The sequence below is a fragment of the Polistes dominula genome, unplaced genomic scaffold, assembly GCF_049000335.1.
Source record: "Polistes dominula isolate Pdom_NZ unplaced genomic scaffold, Pdom_raw_medaka contig_29, whole genome shotgun sequence".
NCBI classification, from domain to species: domain Eukaryota; kingdom Metazoa; phylum Arthropoda; class Insecta; order Hymenoptera; family Vespidae; genus Polistes; species Polistes dominula.
The window spans coordinates 2,368,088-2,386,187 of record NW_028300865.1 but is presented as its reverse complement, the minus strand read 5'-3'; the positions used below and the strand labels follow the sequence as shown (position 1 = coordinate 2,386,187).

Genomic DNA, 18,100 nt, shown 5'->3' with positions numbered 1-18,100 from the left:
GAGCAATCATTGAGATGTTTGATTAAATATTTATTATTATTATTATTATTTTTAAATAATAAATAAATATGAGTATATCGAAATTCATGATAAAAAATTATATTCTATAATTAATAATATCATAAATCGAATTATTTATATTGTAAGAGATAAAATCATAGAAAAGAAGAACAAATGAATTGTAATTTGTTTACAATATATGTCCAATCGTCGATTGTTATTTAAATTATAATTATTATTAATTATTATTAATTGCTTTTTTTTATTCGTTGTTAAAGAATTGTTCATAAATTATTTGATGAAAAGGACAAAAGTTATAAACACTTTAACAAATATTATTTTTTCTTTGATGTATTGTACAAAAGCCAAATTATGTTTTATTCTTCCTATTTATACGTATTGAGAACAATATTATTAAATAACAACAATTTAAATATAAACAAATAATTTAAATATAATATTATATAATTTGTTTTTCTCTTGTACATTGTGTTTTTAAAAGAATAAGAAATAAAATAGAATAAAAACTATTACAAAATGGCGTCATCGTTGAAATTCATTCGTTCAAGTATTACGTGTGAGAGAATATAACATTAAATCTCGACAATCTGAAAACAAAAACAAAAAAAGAAATATTAAATTAAAAAAAAAAAAAGAAAAAGAAATTTTTGTTTAAAAATAACTCCCATTTACTAGAATAAAATATGAGAACAATGGTGGGATTTTTACGGATACGGACGCACCGTTGGGCGTCATTGTCAAACAAGGTAATATAACGGATACGAAGATAATTAACAAAATACACTGTGCAATTCCGTTATTACCCGGGAATGATTGTAGTCGAAGAGAAAGAGAGAGAGAGAGAGATATACCAAACGTCCACGATGGTTGTGTTGAGTTGAAAACGGACAAACAAATAAACAAACAAACAAACAAACAAAAATAATATAAAAAATAATCACTGAGTTTTATAACGATGTATTCACAGGACAAGGGTATGCCTATTAATTTTAACTATGTAATAAATACAAAATGAAACGATGTATCAACGTCCAATAAAAATTTGCTATGAATATAAACGTCGACTTGAACGTACGTACTTTTCGAAAGCTGTAATAAAAGTCTTTTTTTTCTTTTTTCTTTTTTTTTTTTTTTCGTCGCAAAAGCTCGCATTAGATCGTTCAGACATGCTATAAAACGATTCAACTTTTTTCCGTAAGTTTATATATCTATATATATATATATATATTATATGAAATCTTAATCATTTATTTATTTTTGTTAAATAAAACATAACTTTAATAACTGTGTATTACGTTTCATTAGGATTAATTAAACAATTTAGTTTGATAGTCAAATCTCACAGCGTAGAGACACAGTACCAACCAACCAGAGATACATCAAATAAGTAGAGTACCAGTGTGTTTCCAGAATACAAGGTTACACAGGTTGACCATGAGCTATGTCATGAAACTGTTCTAATTGTTTCCTCGTTTATTATTCCATTAAGTGGCTGGCACCAGACGACTTCCTACAACAGTGTCAATTTATGCAAGCTACGAATAATTCACACTGCAGATGTACCCTTTAACGCGCTCTCGTATATACAAATTAACCAGAGCTACTTGTCCTCATTAACGCATACCAAATGCGTTAAGCCACCTCTTCCTTCGTATTCTAAATAAGTAAATGCTCTTTGTTTGGTTGCGATAGCATATTCTTGATACTTTTGGCTAATAGCTTTTCGATACTTATGAAAATGGGCATACGCTTAGGGGTATTATACTTTTATAGTTCAATGAGAGAATAACAATATTTAATTGTTCAATGATGATGCTGACGACGTCGATGATGATGATGATGTTGGAAATAAATCATGGAATACTTCAGGATTATATTTATCTAAGAAAAGACAATTGAATATATCGTTATAAAAATCTGGATAATATTCGCATGCTCTTTTGCAATCCGGTGAGAAATTAATTTCCAATAAAATTGGTTGCATCTCACTAGTCTTATTCCATTCCAACATCAAATCTATTGCATAAACTGCCCTACTTTGTGGAAAATGTGCTATTCCTTGGGGCGGTTTTTCAGCTACGGCAGCTTCAAATATATTTTTAAACATGTTTAATATTGTTGGCTCGACGTATGATGTCCAAGGATAATCGGGATATTGTTTTTCCCATTCAATGATAAAATCGGCACACTTTAAATGACATAGATCTGTATTTTCGGAATAATTCATTACGGTAAAGTGTTGTTCGTAAACGTCGAAGTTGTTCAATGCAAATTCTTTGTTGGCAAATCTCAAGAAGAAATTGGAATAGGCGTATGCTTTCAATGGTGAAACAGATCTTAACATGACGACGTATCTTATATCAAATTTAACAAAACCTATTTCTGGTCTATCATACAACACTGGTTTTGATATATATCTTTGTGCAATTTTGGGACCAGTACTTGGTAATCGTAAAATGTGAAAAAGATTGTCCGTAATATGTGTATCCAAACCTCTTGCCAAATTCCATGGTTTGCATATCCACAAATTATCCAAGTTTTTCGATTCTCGTTGTTCAAAATATGCGACAAATTGTACCAATTCTGTATTTAAGTTATATGTCGTTGGTAACCATAACGGATAAGTTTCTAATGTATCAACATCGTAAGATTTATCCGATGCTTTACGTCTACACACGATGCACAAAAGATCCTTTATTGTCAAAATATTTTCAAAAGGAAATTGATTGACAAAAACACGAGGCCTACGAATACTTAATTCTCTATATTCCTTGAAATGAGAATTATACCATAAAATATCAGCGTCTTCTTCACTGTCAACAATTTCAAATGCAGGATCTGTTAAATAATTATTTACATAACTATATTGTGAATAAACTTTAAGTTTTTCATTTGGTCCTCGTATTATATTTTCTTCCGCATTGATTTTGTCTGGTAAATCTTCTGCTATATGACCAGCCAAAAAATAATCTTCACTAGGACTCTCTTGTACGAAACTTTTATTGATAAACGAATTATCTATCCATGGTAATAATAACGCTTGTCTTTTCTTTAAATCACTAGTTTGACCATCTATAAAATCTCTGGTAACTTCTTCCTCAAACTTAACATCCTTTATAGGAAATAATAGTGTATATGTTACACCTTCTGGTAAATAAAGAAATGGTACGGTTCTAAAGTTAGGATTATCGCTATGATTAATAGCAGATCCAACTTCATCCATTATATACCAAATGGGCATTCTATCTTCTATGGTACCGCTGTTTAGAGAGAATGACTGATTATATCTCCACATTTCTTTAAGTACAAATTCAATCTTTTCATTCTCATCGTTATCAATATCATATCCCATAAGAGAACACATTCTATCTAATAGGCCTGGTACATTGGTTAAATTAGCTCTTGCATTAAGTGTATCATATGTCCACGCATGATCCACCAAATATATATTATTAGGATCTATCATAGAAATACCATTTTCTGCAGACACAAATAATTTCCAAATGGGATCCTTAGGCTCTCTTTCGTCATCTTCATAATCAATCTTCGCCAATTGAAATACAAGACCGGCATCGAAATCTTGATTCTTTAATTTATTAAATAACGCTTCCCAAAATATTTTTGGTACTCCGGAAGACTTGAGCTGGGGTTGATGTGTTTGTAAAAATATACGATACAACCCAATTCCATCCATTCTATAAAAAGAGACAAAAAAACACAATGTTAAAATTAAATAAATAATACTTTTGATAATAGACTTTTAACAAGATTAAATGATCTAATTTATGAAATTTGAGAAATGAATGAGAAGAAAATTTGTAAAGACAAGTCATACTAATTTGAAAATTATTCATTACTTATATCTTTCATATATGCTGATATTATCGAAATTATTATTAAATAATAATCTGAAAAGAAAAAGTTTAAATCGACGTCTTTTTTATTTACCTAACCTCTCTAACTTAGACTTAATGCAGTATCTAGTAATCTACTAAATATATGAAGACTTCATATTTTTTTTTCTTTTCTCTCTTATGAAATTAGATTAAGAATAAAATTAAGAAAGATATACAACTCACGTAGTAAGATTGAAACACCCGTTATTAGATAAAAAACATAACGAAAGGTATTATCCCTAAAGCAAACTAGATAATTTGTCCAATTTATCACTATATACTGGGTGTTGCATTAATTCTGTCTTGTTCACAGGGATGTTTAAAAATATACGCATACAAATTTGTAAGATTTAATAATCAATTTACTTTTATCACTTAAGGCATAATTTTCTAATTATAATGTAGTCTTAAAAACTAATCTTAATGATACCCAATTTAGGGAAATTTTTCATAGAGATATCACAAATAGAAGAGACAAACCATAGGCGGTGGTGTAAGTGGAAATGTCTCTACATGAATATGGCAGCAAAAAACGAAAAGTTGATGTTATCTCTCTCTAACTGATGCGGTACCTGCGCATGCGCATTAGACTTATCATGCTTATCGTACACGTATGTATACGATACCAGCTACCTTAACCTCTACTAGCAGAGTAATGCGCATGCGCCGCTCGCCGGAGTCCGAACGTAATGTTGAAAGAACGGCATCAATTTAGGGGACAGATATTTTACCGGTAGAGCGCGCTATCATTCAAGATGTACTCGTTTAAATACTTACGCGGGGAATCTTGTTGCTATTTGACAGCTGTGAAAAAAAACTATTTTGAGAAACGTGGAATTAAATAAAAGTTTAAGGAAATTTTTAGAAACCTCAAACGTTTTCAACTCAGAAATATCGAGAAGTTTAAGAGATAATCTGCAAAGTTAAAAACATCTGATATTAATAAATCATAATACAAAAATCAGTAGGCATCAAACCATTTTGTTAAAAAAAAAAAAATAGATTTATGCAAAGACAAATTTTAAGAAATTGAGTTTATAGTTCATTTTTAATCTTTCCATGTAAAACTATTAAAAATTGTCTCTGTGAAAATTTACTAGTAAAAATATTTTTAAACAATTGTCAAATGCCTATTTATTTGAGTAGATCACGATAAATATACTTGATGACAAAAAAAAATAATAAATAAATTATTGTATATATTATTTATTAATAGTACAAATATAATATGTTTAATATTTATAAACCAAATTATTATAGTTTTAAGAGTATCCAGAATATTGCTTTCGTAATCGAGAAATTACGAAAATAAATAAATTAAATAATTAATTTTTTTATTTTATTTTATTATTATTTTTTTTTTATTATTGATATTTTGTACGTATCTCATTAAAGTGTCTTTACATGGTAAAGGTAGAATATTTTTTTTTCTAATGTATTCATACAGTGAACTACTTTTAGCGTTCATTAAAAGACATTCATTCACCCATTCTACAGAATAACGGCGTTGTTTAGCACCCTTAGCTTTTGCAGCAATTAAACAATTTCGAACTGTTTGTTGTTGCAAAGCAGGTAAATCGGCAATTTTCTCAGACAATATTTCTCCTTTAATTTCAGCACATTGCTTTTGTAATTTTAATAATTCTTCCTTTAAACTTTTATTCTAAAAAAAAGAAATCTTCATCAGATGTTATTATCAACTAAAGTTATAGTTTATACATAACTATACACATACATTACAGTGACTCGGAAATTACAAAGTACAGAAAAATTCAATTTCCGGTTACTTTAAACTCTTTAAAATTGATGTCACAGTCCTTGTATACTGATAAAAAGTTAAATTGACTCAATAGACAAAATTTGGTCTATTCTTGCTTGGTATTCTTGGGTTCAAAATTTTGGCTCTTAGGTCAAATTAACTTTTTTATCCAAGTACATTCTACAAAAAAAAAAAATGAAGTGGACAACTTGATCGAAAGTGGTTAATAGAGCCTTATCGCAGGTGTTTATTTACAATTAAAGAATGAATTAAATAAAAACAAAATTTTACCTGCTGAAGAACTCGATTTAACTTTCGGAGCTCTAAAATTAAGTGATTTTTGACATTAATCCATCGTGCTTTATAATCGATTGTCTTATTCTTACGCCTTTGTATCAAATGCCTCAATTTTCGGCAATTAATGCACCTGTACTCCTTCATTTGTTTTTTATACCTTTCATCTGCCAATAATACACCAGTACAAAGTAGCGAACATCTATACAAATAAAATACAGAGTTTCAATAACTATTATAATATGGTACTAGAGATTTTAATTACTAATGATAGCATTTATTATTATATAAATTAATGTATCTAGATTCATAGATACTTTTTCTCATCGTATCCAGTTCCACTGCAGAAAAAGCTGTTTTCTAAAGAGCTTAATAACTGCCAAACACAATCAATTGATGAAATATTTACATTCTTATCAATAAGGATATTCGTTTTGGCATTTTCGATCTGTAACGTAAGAACAATTTCTCGAGATCATTCAAATCATTATTTTCAGTTAAGCTTCTTACCGTAACTTTTAGATTTTTATAAATTTTCACGTGACAAACTAATTCCAATATCAAATTTATATACGATAATAAAATATATGAATCTTTAATGACTGTCCAACTCCAATTTTTACGTAGTGGTTGAGTTTCTAAAATTGTTTCTATGGAATATAAAGAAAACTCTTCAGGATTATTTTTGATCAGCAAATTATCACTATTAATCACATTATTTGTATTATCAGGAAGATTTGCGTTTTCAGAATTTTTATTATCAGGTTCAATTACTTCTTTTATCATTTCATTTACGATTATTATATTAATAGGCTCAATAGAATTTAAATTACAGTCACCAATTACATTATCGTTAATTATATCAGAGGAATTTGGACGAACATCATTTGATAATAAGCTGGAATTATTTTCATCGTTATTAGCATTGTTAGTAGCATTAGATTTTGGTATAGCATTCTTCTTCAAATGAACTTTGTCGTATTCATAAATATATATACTACCATCTTTTAGAATCTCTTGATTACTTTTAATCACATCTTTTGGATTAAAATGTAATTCACAAACGAAACTGGTATTTTTTAATTCTTTACCCAGAGCAGAGCTCCATTTACTGAGCATTTTAACATCCTTTTAGAAAAAAAAATAAAAATATAACATTTTTAAAATATTATTTAAAAACTACACAAATGTAATAATCAATTATTTGTTAACATAACATTTTTAATATTATTTTGAAGTTACTCACTTTTGGTGCTTTGAATAAAGCCACTTTTCCTAAATTTTCACTTGCCTTTCGGCCACTAAGGCAACCAGAAACGGCACAACATTTCCCCATTTTTTAATAAAAATAATTCTAAAAAAAATAAATTAATATTAGTATATTTAATTTAATTTATTTTTACATTCACGAACTAGGTTAACCAGTTCGTATTTACGTGTAATAATAAAGTAAGGAGTAACATCTCTTATGGGAGCAGTGATCCCCAGTGATCAGTGATCCCAGGGACTTTAGCTTGTCTGATCGACACAGGGCCGTAAAATTATCGTACACACAGAAAAATTATCGTACCCACAGGCAAAAATTTGGAATTTTAGGAATTTTCGATTTGACACTCCTGATATTCTTAATTCTTAATTAGTTTTTAGATTTAGAAATTGTATAACTTTTTGATTTTCAAATCTGCAAAAAGAGTAAAAGTACCAACTTTTTCAAACTTGATAACCGTGTACGGTAGGGTGCGCTACAACCGACAACCAAATCGCGAAACAAAATCAAAATCAAGACTTATCGAAATTTCGAGTTATCGTTAATTACATACAAGCTGAATTTTGGATCGTACAAGTTAAATTTTGGATCGTACAATGCTTCAAATTATGTGACGCGTACGATAATTATTGTACGAATGGGATCACTGACATTATACTATAAACTTTCCCAACTATATAAATAAAACCGTGTACCGTACAGGGCAATAGGAGGCGCTGAGCGAGCACTGCGCTCCACAATCGAACAAAAACAAAAATCAAGATATATCGAAAATTATATTTACATATAGAATTATCGTAAAAATTATCGTACAAGTTGAATTTACGATCGTACAATGCTTCAAATTATGTGACGTGTACGATAATTATCGTACGAATGGGATCACTGACATTATACTATAAACTTTCCCAACTATATAAATAAAACCGTGTACCGTACAGGGCAATAGGAGGCGCTGAGCGAGCACTGCGCTCCACAATCGAACAAAAACAAAAATCAAGATATATCGAAAATTATATTTACATATAGAATTATCGTAAAAATTATCGTACAAGTTGAATTTACGATCGTACAATGCTTCAAATTATGTGACGTGTACGATAATTATCGTACGAATGGGATCACTGCCAGTGATCCCAGAGACTTTAGTTCGTCTGATCGACACAGGGGCGTAATATTATCGTACACGCTAGGGACTGTGCTGTCAGATCGTGGGTAAATCTTACCCTCTCCCTGTGCCACTGGGATTACACACAATGAAAGTTATCGAAACACGAGTGTCCGAACACATGGACACGAGTCGCTTTCATAGTGTGCCGCTCCGGCGTGCCCGCCAACTTCGGTTACACTCGACTTCTTTCGACATCCCGAACACACGGACATGGATAACTTTCATTGTGTGCAATCCCAGTGGCACAGGGAGAGGGTAAGATTTACCCACGATCTGACAGCACAGGCTAGGGATCCTATAGGAGGGATGCGCCATTCATATTCAGCTCATGTGCTATTGGCTGAAAATTTTGGGGGACCGCTTGAATTTATAATAATTTTTTCGTGTAACCTATTCTATTTTAATATAAATTTTTAATTATCATTAAATATAGTTCATTTTTTTCTGTATTTGATGCAATTCATTATTTCATAATAATTTCAATGTTTGAATCATTCGCGCGCAAAATCAAGTTCTGGTCCCCCAGCAATGTACATGGCGCATCCCTCCTATAAGATCCCTAGTACACGCCGGAAAATTATAGTATGCCCCGGAAAAAATTTGAAATCCGATAATTTCTCGGACGAGATTTTCAAAATCTGGAAAAAGAGTAGCTGGTAAAACATTAATACAATTGCTATTGATGTAGTATTGTCAACAATTGTCAATGAAAAATATGACGTTATAAACCTGACTTTAGCGAACATAACGAAACCTAGCGGCGTATTTCCGAAATAATCTTTCCTTTTCTTACCATTCGTATTTGCTAGTTATTTTCCTATGTCGTGCGCTCTCTTGTTATCTATGCTCCGTGATTATAGTGTCAATTTTTTAGGTATCTTCTAAAGAAATATTGAAAAATATAAAAATAATAAATACCTATATATATGCTTGAAGTGTTATGTATAAACTAAGAAAGAAAATTGTGTTTTGAATACTTGGATTGTTTAATTTAAAGTATCTTGTGTTACCAAAATCAAAATTACTTAAATTGTATTTATTACATAAAAAGTCGGATTGAATCAACCATCATTATGGAAAAATCACAAAAAATGCCCAAAGTGGCTAAGGTAAAATGATTATTATTCATAATTTTATAGATTTTATTTCATAATTATACATCATAACAGAAATTACTTATTATAAGTCTTTAACTTATGTTTATAATTTAAATCTTTTTTTTTTTGTAGGTTAAAAACAAAGCACCAGCTGAAATACAAATTACAGCTGAACAGCTATTACGAGAAGCTAAAGAAAGGGATCTGGAAATTTTACCTCCGGTAAGGACAATAATCAAAACTTTTATGTGATGAAATGATGTTCAACTATACTTTAAACATATCTGATTCATTTATAAATATTACTTTTTAGCCACCTAAACAAAAAATCTCAGATCCCCATGAATTGGCTGACTATCAACATCGGAAAAGAAAAATGTATGAAGATAACATACGTAAGAATCGTATGGTTATAACTAATTGGATAAAATATGCTCAATGGGAAGAAAGTCAAAAACAAATACAAAGAGCGAGGTACTTCAACTTCAACTAGAAAATACTAAATTTTAAAGTATTAGTTGTCTATTAAAAGAATCTTAAGTCTAAATATGTTCAATATCTTTTGTAGATCTATATATGAACGAGCATTAGATGTTGATCATAGAAATATTACACTATGGCTAAAGTATACCGAAATGGAAATGAGAAATCGACAAATAAATCATGCTAGAAATTTATGGGATCGTGCTATTACAATTTTACCTAGAGCCAATCAATTTTGGTACAAGTATACATATATGGAAGAAATGTTAGAAAATATTCCCGGTAAGATTTGATATTAAATTCAAAAAAAAAAAAATGATATATTTAATTATGTAATCTAAATTAAATATAAATTTTATTTTAGGAGCACGTCAAGTTTTTGAGAGATGGATGGAATGGGAACCCGATGAACAAGCATGGCAAACATATATTAAATTTGAATTAAGATATAAAGAAATACAGAGAGCTAGAGAAATTTTTGAACGTTTTGTAATGGTCCATCCAGATGTGAAACATTGGATCAAATATGCACGTTTTGAAGAATCCAATGGTTTTATAAACGGTGCCCGTAAAGTTTATGAACGTGCAGTTAACTTTTTTGGAGATGAAAGTTTAGATGTCAAACTATTCATAGCATTTGCAAAATTCGAAGAAGGACAGAGAGAAGTAATATTTTAGAATAACAATATCTAATATATATAATTCAATATCTATTATAGTAATTATAATTTATAATAATTCTTTGACAGCATGATAGGGCAAGAGTAATCTACAAGTATGCTTTAGATAATATTTCTAAAGATAAAACAGAAGAAATATATAAAGCATATACTATACATGAAAAGAAGTATGGAGATCGTTCAGGTAATTAACATTTTCGCTTAATCTAAAATAATTATTTTAATATCAATAATTATGTATATAATAATATGAGTTGTACGCAATGTTTAAATAGGCATCGAAGATGTAATAGTTAGCAAAAGAAAATATCAATATGAACAAGAAGTAAAAGAAAATCCTTCAAACTATGATGCATGGTTCGATTATCTGAGATTAGTTGAATCTGAAGGAAATCCTGATATTGTTAGAGAAACTTATGAACGAGCTATAGCAAATGTTCCTCCTACAAAGGTAAAGCATACCTAAATTTTTAAAGTTTTGAAATCATATTACAATTATTTTTTACAATATAAATTTTGTTATATAGGAAAAACAATATTGGAGACGATATATCTATCTATGGATAAATTATGCTTTGTATGAAGAACTTGACACAGAAGATATTGATAGATGTCGTCAGGTTTACAGGTAACAACTAATTTGATATAAAATTATTATTATTACTATATACATATATGTAAAAATTATAACTTTATAATATTTGATTATTTTTTAGAACCTGTTTAGAACTAATACCACATAAACATTTTACTTTTTCTAAGATGTGGCTACTTTATGCATTTTTTGAAATACGACAAAAAAATTTGACTGTAGCAAGGAAAACATTGGTATGTTATTATTATTACTATTATTATGGGCTCTTATTTATAAATATTGAATTATATTTTTAAATGTTTCATTTAGGGTATGGCATTAGGTATTTGTCCCAGAGATAAATTGTATCGTGGTTACATTGATTTAGAAATACAACTTAGAGAATTTGATAGATGTAGGATTCTTTATGAAAAGTTTCTTGAATTTGGACCTGAAAATTGCACAACATGGATGAAAGTAAATTACTTTTTTTATAATTTAATATATCTTATTTTTCATTGTACTTATATTTGTTTATTATATAATGTATATTCAGTTTGCAGAATTAGAAACTTTATTAGGAGATGTTGATCGTGCCAGGGCTATTTATGAATTAGCTGTGTCTCAACCAAGGTAAGTTATATTTGTATAAATAATAATTAAATGTAATTAAACTATTATTATCATTAAAAAAAAGAGAAATAGTTAAACTCTTTATCATTTTGATTTATTTAGGTTGGATATGCCTGAACTCTTATGGAAATCGTACATAGATTTTGAAATATCTCAAGATGAAATAGAAAATGCTAGACAATTATTTGAAAGATTATTAGAACGAACACTTCATGTCAAAGTGAGTTAATATATTTTCTTGTATATATATAAATTGTGAGCAACATTTTTGTTATTAATTTATAAATATTATATTACAGGTTTTGATAGCATATGCCAAATTTGAATTAGCCAATTCTCCATCAGAAGATATCGATAATGTTACTTTAGCTCGAAGAATTTTTGAACGTGGAAATGATGCGTTACGTTCAAATGGCGATAAAGAAAGTAGAGTATTACTTTTGGAAGCATGGAGAGATTTTGAAAATGAGAAAGGTGATGAAGAAAGTCAAAGTAAAATTATTGCCAAGATGCCGAGAAGAATTAAACGAAGAAGAAGAATTGTTGGAGAAGATGGAGTACGTAATTTAATATTACAAAGTTTTTTTATTTTTTTTTTTTTTAACAAAAAGCATTTCATTATAAAACAATATATATTAATCTTTTTTTTTGTATCGTTTTAGAATGATGGATGGGAAGAAGTATTCGATTTTGTATTTCCTGAAGATGAATCCCAAAGACCTAATCTTAAATTCCTGGCATCTGCTAAAGCATGGATGAAACAAAAAAATTCTACCGAAAATGTTCAAAATGAAAATAAACAATCAGAATTAGACAATTAAAAATATTTCTATATATTCTTACATTGTTAATCCTTATTCCGTAAAATGTAATATATATATATACCATTTGTCGTGTACAATTTTATACTTAACATTATTTTAAAAGTTTAAATACTGTGACTGAAATATTTTATATGTAAATATAGTTTATATTTTTTAAATAAAATCAATTTTTAATAATATATAATCGTATTATCGTATTATCATCCTTAAGCAAATTGATATGTTTTAAAAAGTGAACAATACAAATAGTACAATCATTTTGCTATCTCATTACAAATGTACCCACAGCATACTCGATAATTCTTGAATTATTTTTAAACAATTGCATTGACAAAATTACGATGGTCGCTTAGTAACAAACGTTTAACTAACTATTTTTAATTTAGTTTGGATCAGACGAACGCTATATGAAGGCGTTCCAAAAATTTCTAGTAATTCATATAAAATTTTAACAATGTTTTCCCGAGCCGCTAAATCCGTTGTCAAATCTCTCGGTCAGCGTAAATATTACGCTGGTGAAGATAATTTGAAGGTATTTTCTCAATTAAAAAATGTAATTCTCATGAAATACGATAAATTATATTCAAAATTAATTGCAGATAACATTAATTGGGACGATCGAAGGAGTTCATAATTTAAAAACACCACGAATATCGAGATATCAATATTCAACATTAAATACAATTCCCATTTACGACGTGGCTAGTATTAATAAAAGATTTTTATTCACTCAAAATAGATCTCATCATTTTAACAAAATTAAACCATTTTGTCACGAAGTAAGAATATTTTTTTTCGTTTATATTATTTAAATAAAAAGTAATATAAATATATGACTATATAATTCTATTTTGAAATAGAATTCACGAATGTTAACACTTATGGGAAAATCACGATCGTATGAGTCAACATCTAAGCAAGATTCTACTACGATGAAGGAAAAAAACAGGCTATCTTATTTAACAGATCATCGAAACAATGTAAATGAAATTAATAATGAGAAACTCGTAGAAATGTTACACCGTTTACCGATCGGCGAAGAAGTTGGTTCGATTAATCAACGTTTTGCAACAGAGGTAAGAAGAAATATTGCATTTTCATTTTATTCTATATTTTTCTATTGTAATTATAAAATACAAAGTTGACGGATGTAAATAGTACTCGTTATCAAGTCCAAACAATTAATTCTACTATTAGAATTTTTATTAAATTTTATTAATTAAATAAATCTCTTTTAACAATCATATGACAATATTTCTTTATCATTCTTTGTGTGGAATTAATCGATTTGGCAAATAAGTTGTTTACAAATAAATAAAAAAAGAAATGAGTATACATTGGTAATTCTAAATTCGTTTTAAACAAAATTCTATTTAAAAAAACAAAATTCACGTTCGCAAATGATGAATCACAAGAATGGAAGTTGAAATTTCAAAAGAATCGAATGCAATCGATAAGGGAGAAATCAAAACATCAATACACAATAAATATCAAAAAGGATAAATAAAGAAAGATCCAAGGGTCTGATAAACGAATTCCCATCACGAGAATAACAATTTTAAATCAATTATTTATAATAATAATAATAATAATAAAAACTGAGCGAATATTCTAGAAGACTGAAATTAATCAAATGTGTGCAAGAAAATGTGAAAGTGGAGATAAAAAATAACAATAAAAAAAAAATAAAAAAAAACACCAGCTGAAAATGATTCTTGACATGGTCTATACGTCTGTCCCCAGGCGGGCGACACGTGCACCGGGAAGTTAAGATCGATGATGACACGAATCCTACATGAAATGATGATGATGATGGGCCACTACAACGGGACCCGACAAATCTGCCAGAAAAATGACATTCACAGGAAGATCATCACCGATTGTTTACTACAACCTTCTATAAATCCAATTGGACAGTTCGCAAATGCGACAACAACATTTTCTGTTTCTTCATCGAAGAAAGATAGAGAGAAAAGTAGAAAATTTAGGAAAAAAATGATGTCCAAACGAAGTCGTAAGAAAAAAGTACAAAAGTTAGCCATAGTGACAGCACCATTTGTCAAAGTAACGATACACAAAAAATCAGAAATTGGGCCTAATCCAACATTGCATTTGACGAATGAACAAAAAGTGAAGATTCGTAGTATGAATAAACGTGTAAAGAAGAACAATGATAACGAATTTAAAAAACAATTACGTATAATGAATGTTAAAAATGATAAATCGAAAGATTGGACTGTTCCAGCAGCGTTTAGAAATAATAAGCCTAGGTTATTGCACGATTTTAGTAAAATTAATGACAAGGCTAGATCATCTTGGTTTATTTCGAAAATATTTGAAGATAGGAATACACAAAACGATCATTATGAAAATTTGAAACGTTTTGTAACAATCAGTAGTAAAATAAAACCAAAATTTAGTGGTATCGTTAAGGATGACCTAAAATGTATTACGAATTGTGAACAAGTTAGCATAAAAGATGACGATACGATTAATCTAAAAAGTCAATCAGTATTACAAATAGTACCTTTAGATTACGCAACTTTACCTATGAAGGATTTGCAATGTCATTCTAGAGAATTTATCGATGATATTTCTGAGATTAAGACAAATATTGAAATGCAAGATGAAACTGAAAATATTCCTATTGAAGAATCAATGGTTACTGATGACTTAAATCATTCTCATGACGAAAATAAAGAATCGTTGTCATGTTCTCAAACCATCGATGATGAAAAGGAAAACAATTTCTACGAAAAATGGCGACCAGTTGAAAAAGTATCATCTAACGTTAGACATCTTTTAGATAACGCGAGAAGAAAGAAAATAATTGAAAAATCTTCTTCAAATTCGAGCATTGGTTTATATCATTTGGATGATTTCTTCAAGATGAATTCATTGTCAGCTGATACGTCTGAGAATTTATTTTTAGATGTAAACAAAGAGGATTTACATAATAATTGGTTAACAAAGAATTTGTATTTGGTCAATGATCATCAAAATTCGAATGATCCATGTAGGTGTCTCAAAGAGAGACAAGGAATTTCATTTTCTAAAAATCGAGACCCATGTGGTAAACCAGATCCATGTAAAAAGGATCCTTCTGCCAAACCAGATCCATGTAAAAAAGATCCTTCCAGTAAACCAGATCCATGTAAAAAAGATCCTTCCAGTAAACCAGACCCATGTAAAAAAGATCCTTCCAGTAAACCAGACCCATGTAAAAGAGATCGTTCTAGTAAACCAGACCCATGTAAAAAAGATCCTTCCAGTAAACCAGACCCATGTAAAAAAGATCCTTCTAGTAAACCAGACCCATGTAAAAAAGATCCTTCCAGTAAACCAGACCCATGTAAAAAAGATCCTTCCAGTAAACCAGACCCATGTAAAAAAGATCCTTCTAGTAAACCAGACCCATGTAAAAAAGATCCTTCCAGTAAACCAGACCCATGTAAAAAAGATCCTTCTAGTAAACCAGACCCATGTAAAAAAGATCGTTCTAGTAAACCAGATCCTTGTGCCAAACCAGATTCAAGTAAAAAGGATCCCTGTGGCAAACCAGATCCATGTGCCAAACCAGATTCAAGTAAAAAGGATCCCTGTAGCAAACCAGATCCATGTTTAAAAAAAAGTCCTTGTTCCACGTCAGATTCTCGTCCTAAACGTAACTCATGTAAAACAGAGAAAACTGATAAATCACCTGATTGTACAGACAAAAAAACAAAGAAACAATGTCCTCCAGTTATAAGAGCACCTGGTTGTCCAGATGATACCAAAAAAGGTGGAAAAATTTGTAAAGTTTCTTCGATGTATTATTTCAAAGATGAACTTTTATACGAGAAATTGTTTAAAATGAAATATGTTAAATTTAATTTTCCTAATAGAAATGTATCAACGAATGAAATAGATGATACAAAAAAATCAAATGTTAAAATAAGGACGAATATGGAATTACCAAAATTGTATACTCTCGATACTTTTGGTATAAATTATAACACGGAAGATTATTAATTTCTGACGTTTAATAATATATTAATTTAATTAATATGTTTTGTGAAAAACTTATTTAAATGTAATGAAATAAATATGCATACATGTAAACTATTTGTTTGTCTTAAATATGATTTCAGCTAGGATCAAACCCAAGAAGTACGAATGTTAAATATGAAAAACCGAAAAACGTTGAAATCGTAAGTATATTTTTCTTTTCTTTTTCAAAATCCTAACTTAAAAAAAAAATAATTAAATATAGAAAAAATGTTGAACAATTCATAAATTAAAAATCAATTTTAAAAAAGTTACACTTAGAAGATAAATCTTGGTCCTTTTTTATTTTTATTTTTTATCCTAACACAAACATTATATTATTTAATAAAAATTAAATATTAAAATAATTAAATCTTTGCTGTGGCTCCACCTCCCTTCTGCCTCTTTCTCGATGCAATGTTGGGCGGGTTGTTAACGTGCATACGAACCATTATAAATAACAATTGCAATATAAATTCTTAAAAAAAAAAAACAAAAAAAAATACGAACTAATATAGGAAAGAACGTATTATAAATTATAAACAAATCGAAGAGATAATATTATCGATCGGTAAGAACAGCTTTTGGCCTGTCATTCAGGAAAGAGGAGTTCTTAATCCTTTAACGATTGTGAGTCATCAAAATCAATGGTCATTGTCAACAAAGAAAGAAGAGGACGAGCAGAATAATTCCAATGCTGACAGATCACTTAACGATGACTACTTTCCCGATGGTACCGAATACGAGGATGAACTACATTCCGATAGGTTCATAAAAAGATCATCGAAGTCATTATCATCCGAAGAAGAATAACATTTTTTGATAAGGTTTTAACAAGTCAACACGTTATTAAATGATCAGATATAATCGTTTAGGGTCGGACAATTAATATTATTATCAATTTATCAAGAAGAAATGAGTATGAAAACCGATGGCAAATGAAACAGATAAACTAACTTCAATCAAACAACACGAATTGAAGAAAACACACGTCGTGTCCTTATTACGTTTTGAAAAACATACTATTATTTATTTTAATTATTTGTATTCGTATGTGATAGTCATATTCTTTTGTTATTATTTTTTTTTTCTTTCCCTGAGCCTAACGTCCATTATTCCCCTATTTTTCTTCCTTCCTTCTTTCCTACTTTAGATTTTATCCTAATCTCTCTTTGTGCAAACAGAAGATCGATGAATTTCTTTTGGAATACAGGAGGGAGGTGGGGGTTAGAGGCATCAAAGAAGGGTGGGTGGGACTCTTAAAAAAACAAAACAAAAAAGATACCTATCGATTTGTACTCTACATGTCGAGCAGAATGATCAAGGAACATTGAAGAATACGAGAATGAGACTTGGTGAAAATGACTGTGGCGAA

At 29.3% G+C, this 18,100-nt stretch overlaps 4 protein-coding genes across 12 annotated transcripts; 2 read left to right on the top strand and 2 right to left on the bottom strand.

The window, feature by feature from the left end:
- Nucleotides 1-857: 857 nt before the first annotated feature.
- TTLL12 (Tubulin tyrosine ligase-like 12) lies at nt 858-4,112 on the bottom strand. Of its 3 annotated transcripts, none has more exons than XM_015321087.2 (2): nt 3,975-4,112; nt 858-3,716 (listed from the first exon to the last, which is right to left on the bottom strand). In XM_015321087.2, exon 2 carries the CDS (start codon nt 3,713-3,715, stop codon nt 1,817-1,819), a length of 1,899 nt encoding a protein of 632 aa, XP_015176573.1. In that variant the 5' UTR covers nt 3,716; nt 3,975-4,112; the 3' UTR covers nt 858-1,816. The 3 variants fall into 3 exon arrangements, with proteins under 3 accessions (XP_015176573.1, XP_015176571.1, XP_015176570.1); XM_015321085.2 differs by having other exon boundaries at nt 3,970-4,090; XM_015321084.2 differs by having other exon boundaries at nt 3,879-4,032.
- Nucleotides 4,113-5,242: 1,130 nt separating this feature from the next.
- LOC107066462 (uncharacterized) lies at nt 5,243-8,283 on the bottom strand. Of its 7 annotated transcripts, none has more exons than XM_015321105.2 (6): nt 7,677-8,283; nt 7,217-7,324; nt 6,481-7,098; nt 6,288-6,418; nt 5,968-6,172; nt 5,243-5,580 (listed from the first exon to the last, which is right to left on the bottom strand). In XM_015321105.2, the coding sequence occupies exons 2-6, from the start codon at nt 7,304-7,306 to the stop codon at nt 5,257-5,259; spliced, it is 1,368 nt and encodes a 455-aa protein (XP_015176591.1). In that variant the 5' UTR covers nt 7,307-7,324; nt 7,677-8,283; the 3' UTR covers nt 5,243-5,256. The 7 variants fall into 7 exon arrangements, with proteins under 7 accessions (XP_015176591.1, XP_015176592.1, XP_015176590.1 ...); XM_015321106.2 differs by having other exon boundaries at nt 8,022-8,283; XM_015321104.2 differs by having other exon boundaries at nt 7,541-7,679.
- A 963-nt stretch (nt 8,284-9,246) lies between these two features.
- Nucleotides 9,247-12,883, top strand: crn (pre-mRNA splicing factor crn). The gene is made up of 14 exons (XM_015321123.2): nt 9,247-9,517; nt 9,638-9,727; nt 9,819-9,979; nt 10,074-10,270; nt 10,353-10,654; nt 10,738-10,852; nt 10,944-11,119; nt 11,196-11,296; nt 11,385-11,496; nt 11,573-11,719; nt 11,799-11,875; nt 11,978-12,095; nt 12,175-12,432; nt 12,538-12,883. The coding sequence occupies exons 1-14, from the start codon at nt 9,482-9,484 to the stop codon at nt 12,694-12,696; spliced, it is 2,049 nt and encodes a 682-aa protein (XP_015176609.1). The 5' UTR covers nt 9,247-9,481; the 3' UTR covers nt 12,697-12,883.
- Nucleotides 12,884-13,153: 270 nt separating this feature from the next.
- Nucleotides 13,154-16,710, top strand: LOC149033771 (uncharacterized). The gene is made up of 4 exons (XM_089175236.1): nt 13,154-13,231; nt 13,299-13,478; nt 13,560-13,775; nt 14,443-16,710. The coding sequence occupies exons 1-4, from the start codon at nt 13,154-13,156 to the stop codon at nt 16,708-16,710; spliced, it is 2,742 nt and encodes a 913-aa protein (XP_089031362.1).
- The last annotated feature ends 1,390 nt before the right edge of the window (nt 16,711-18,100 follow it).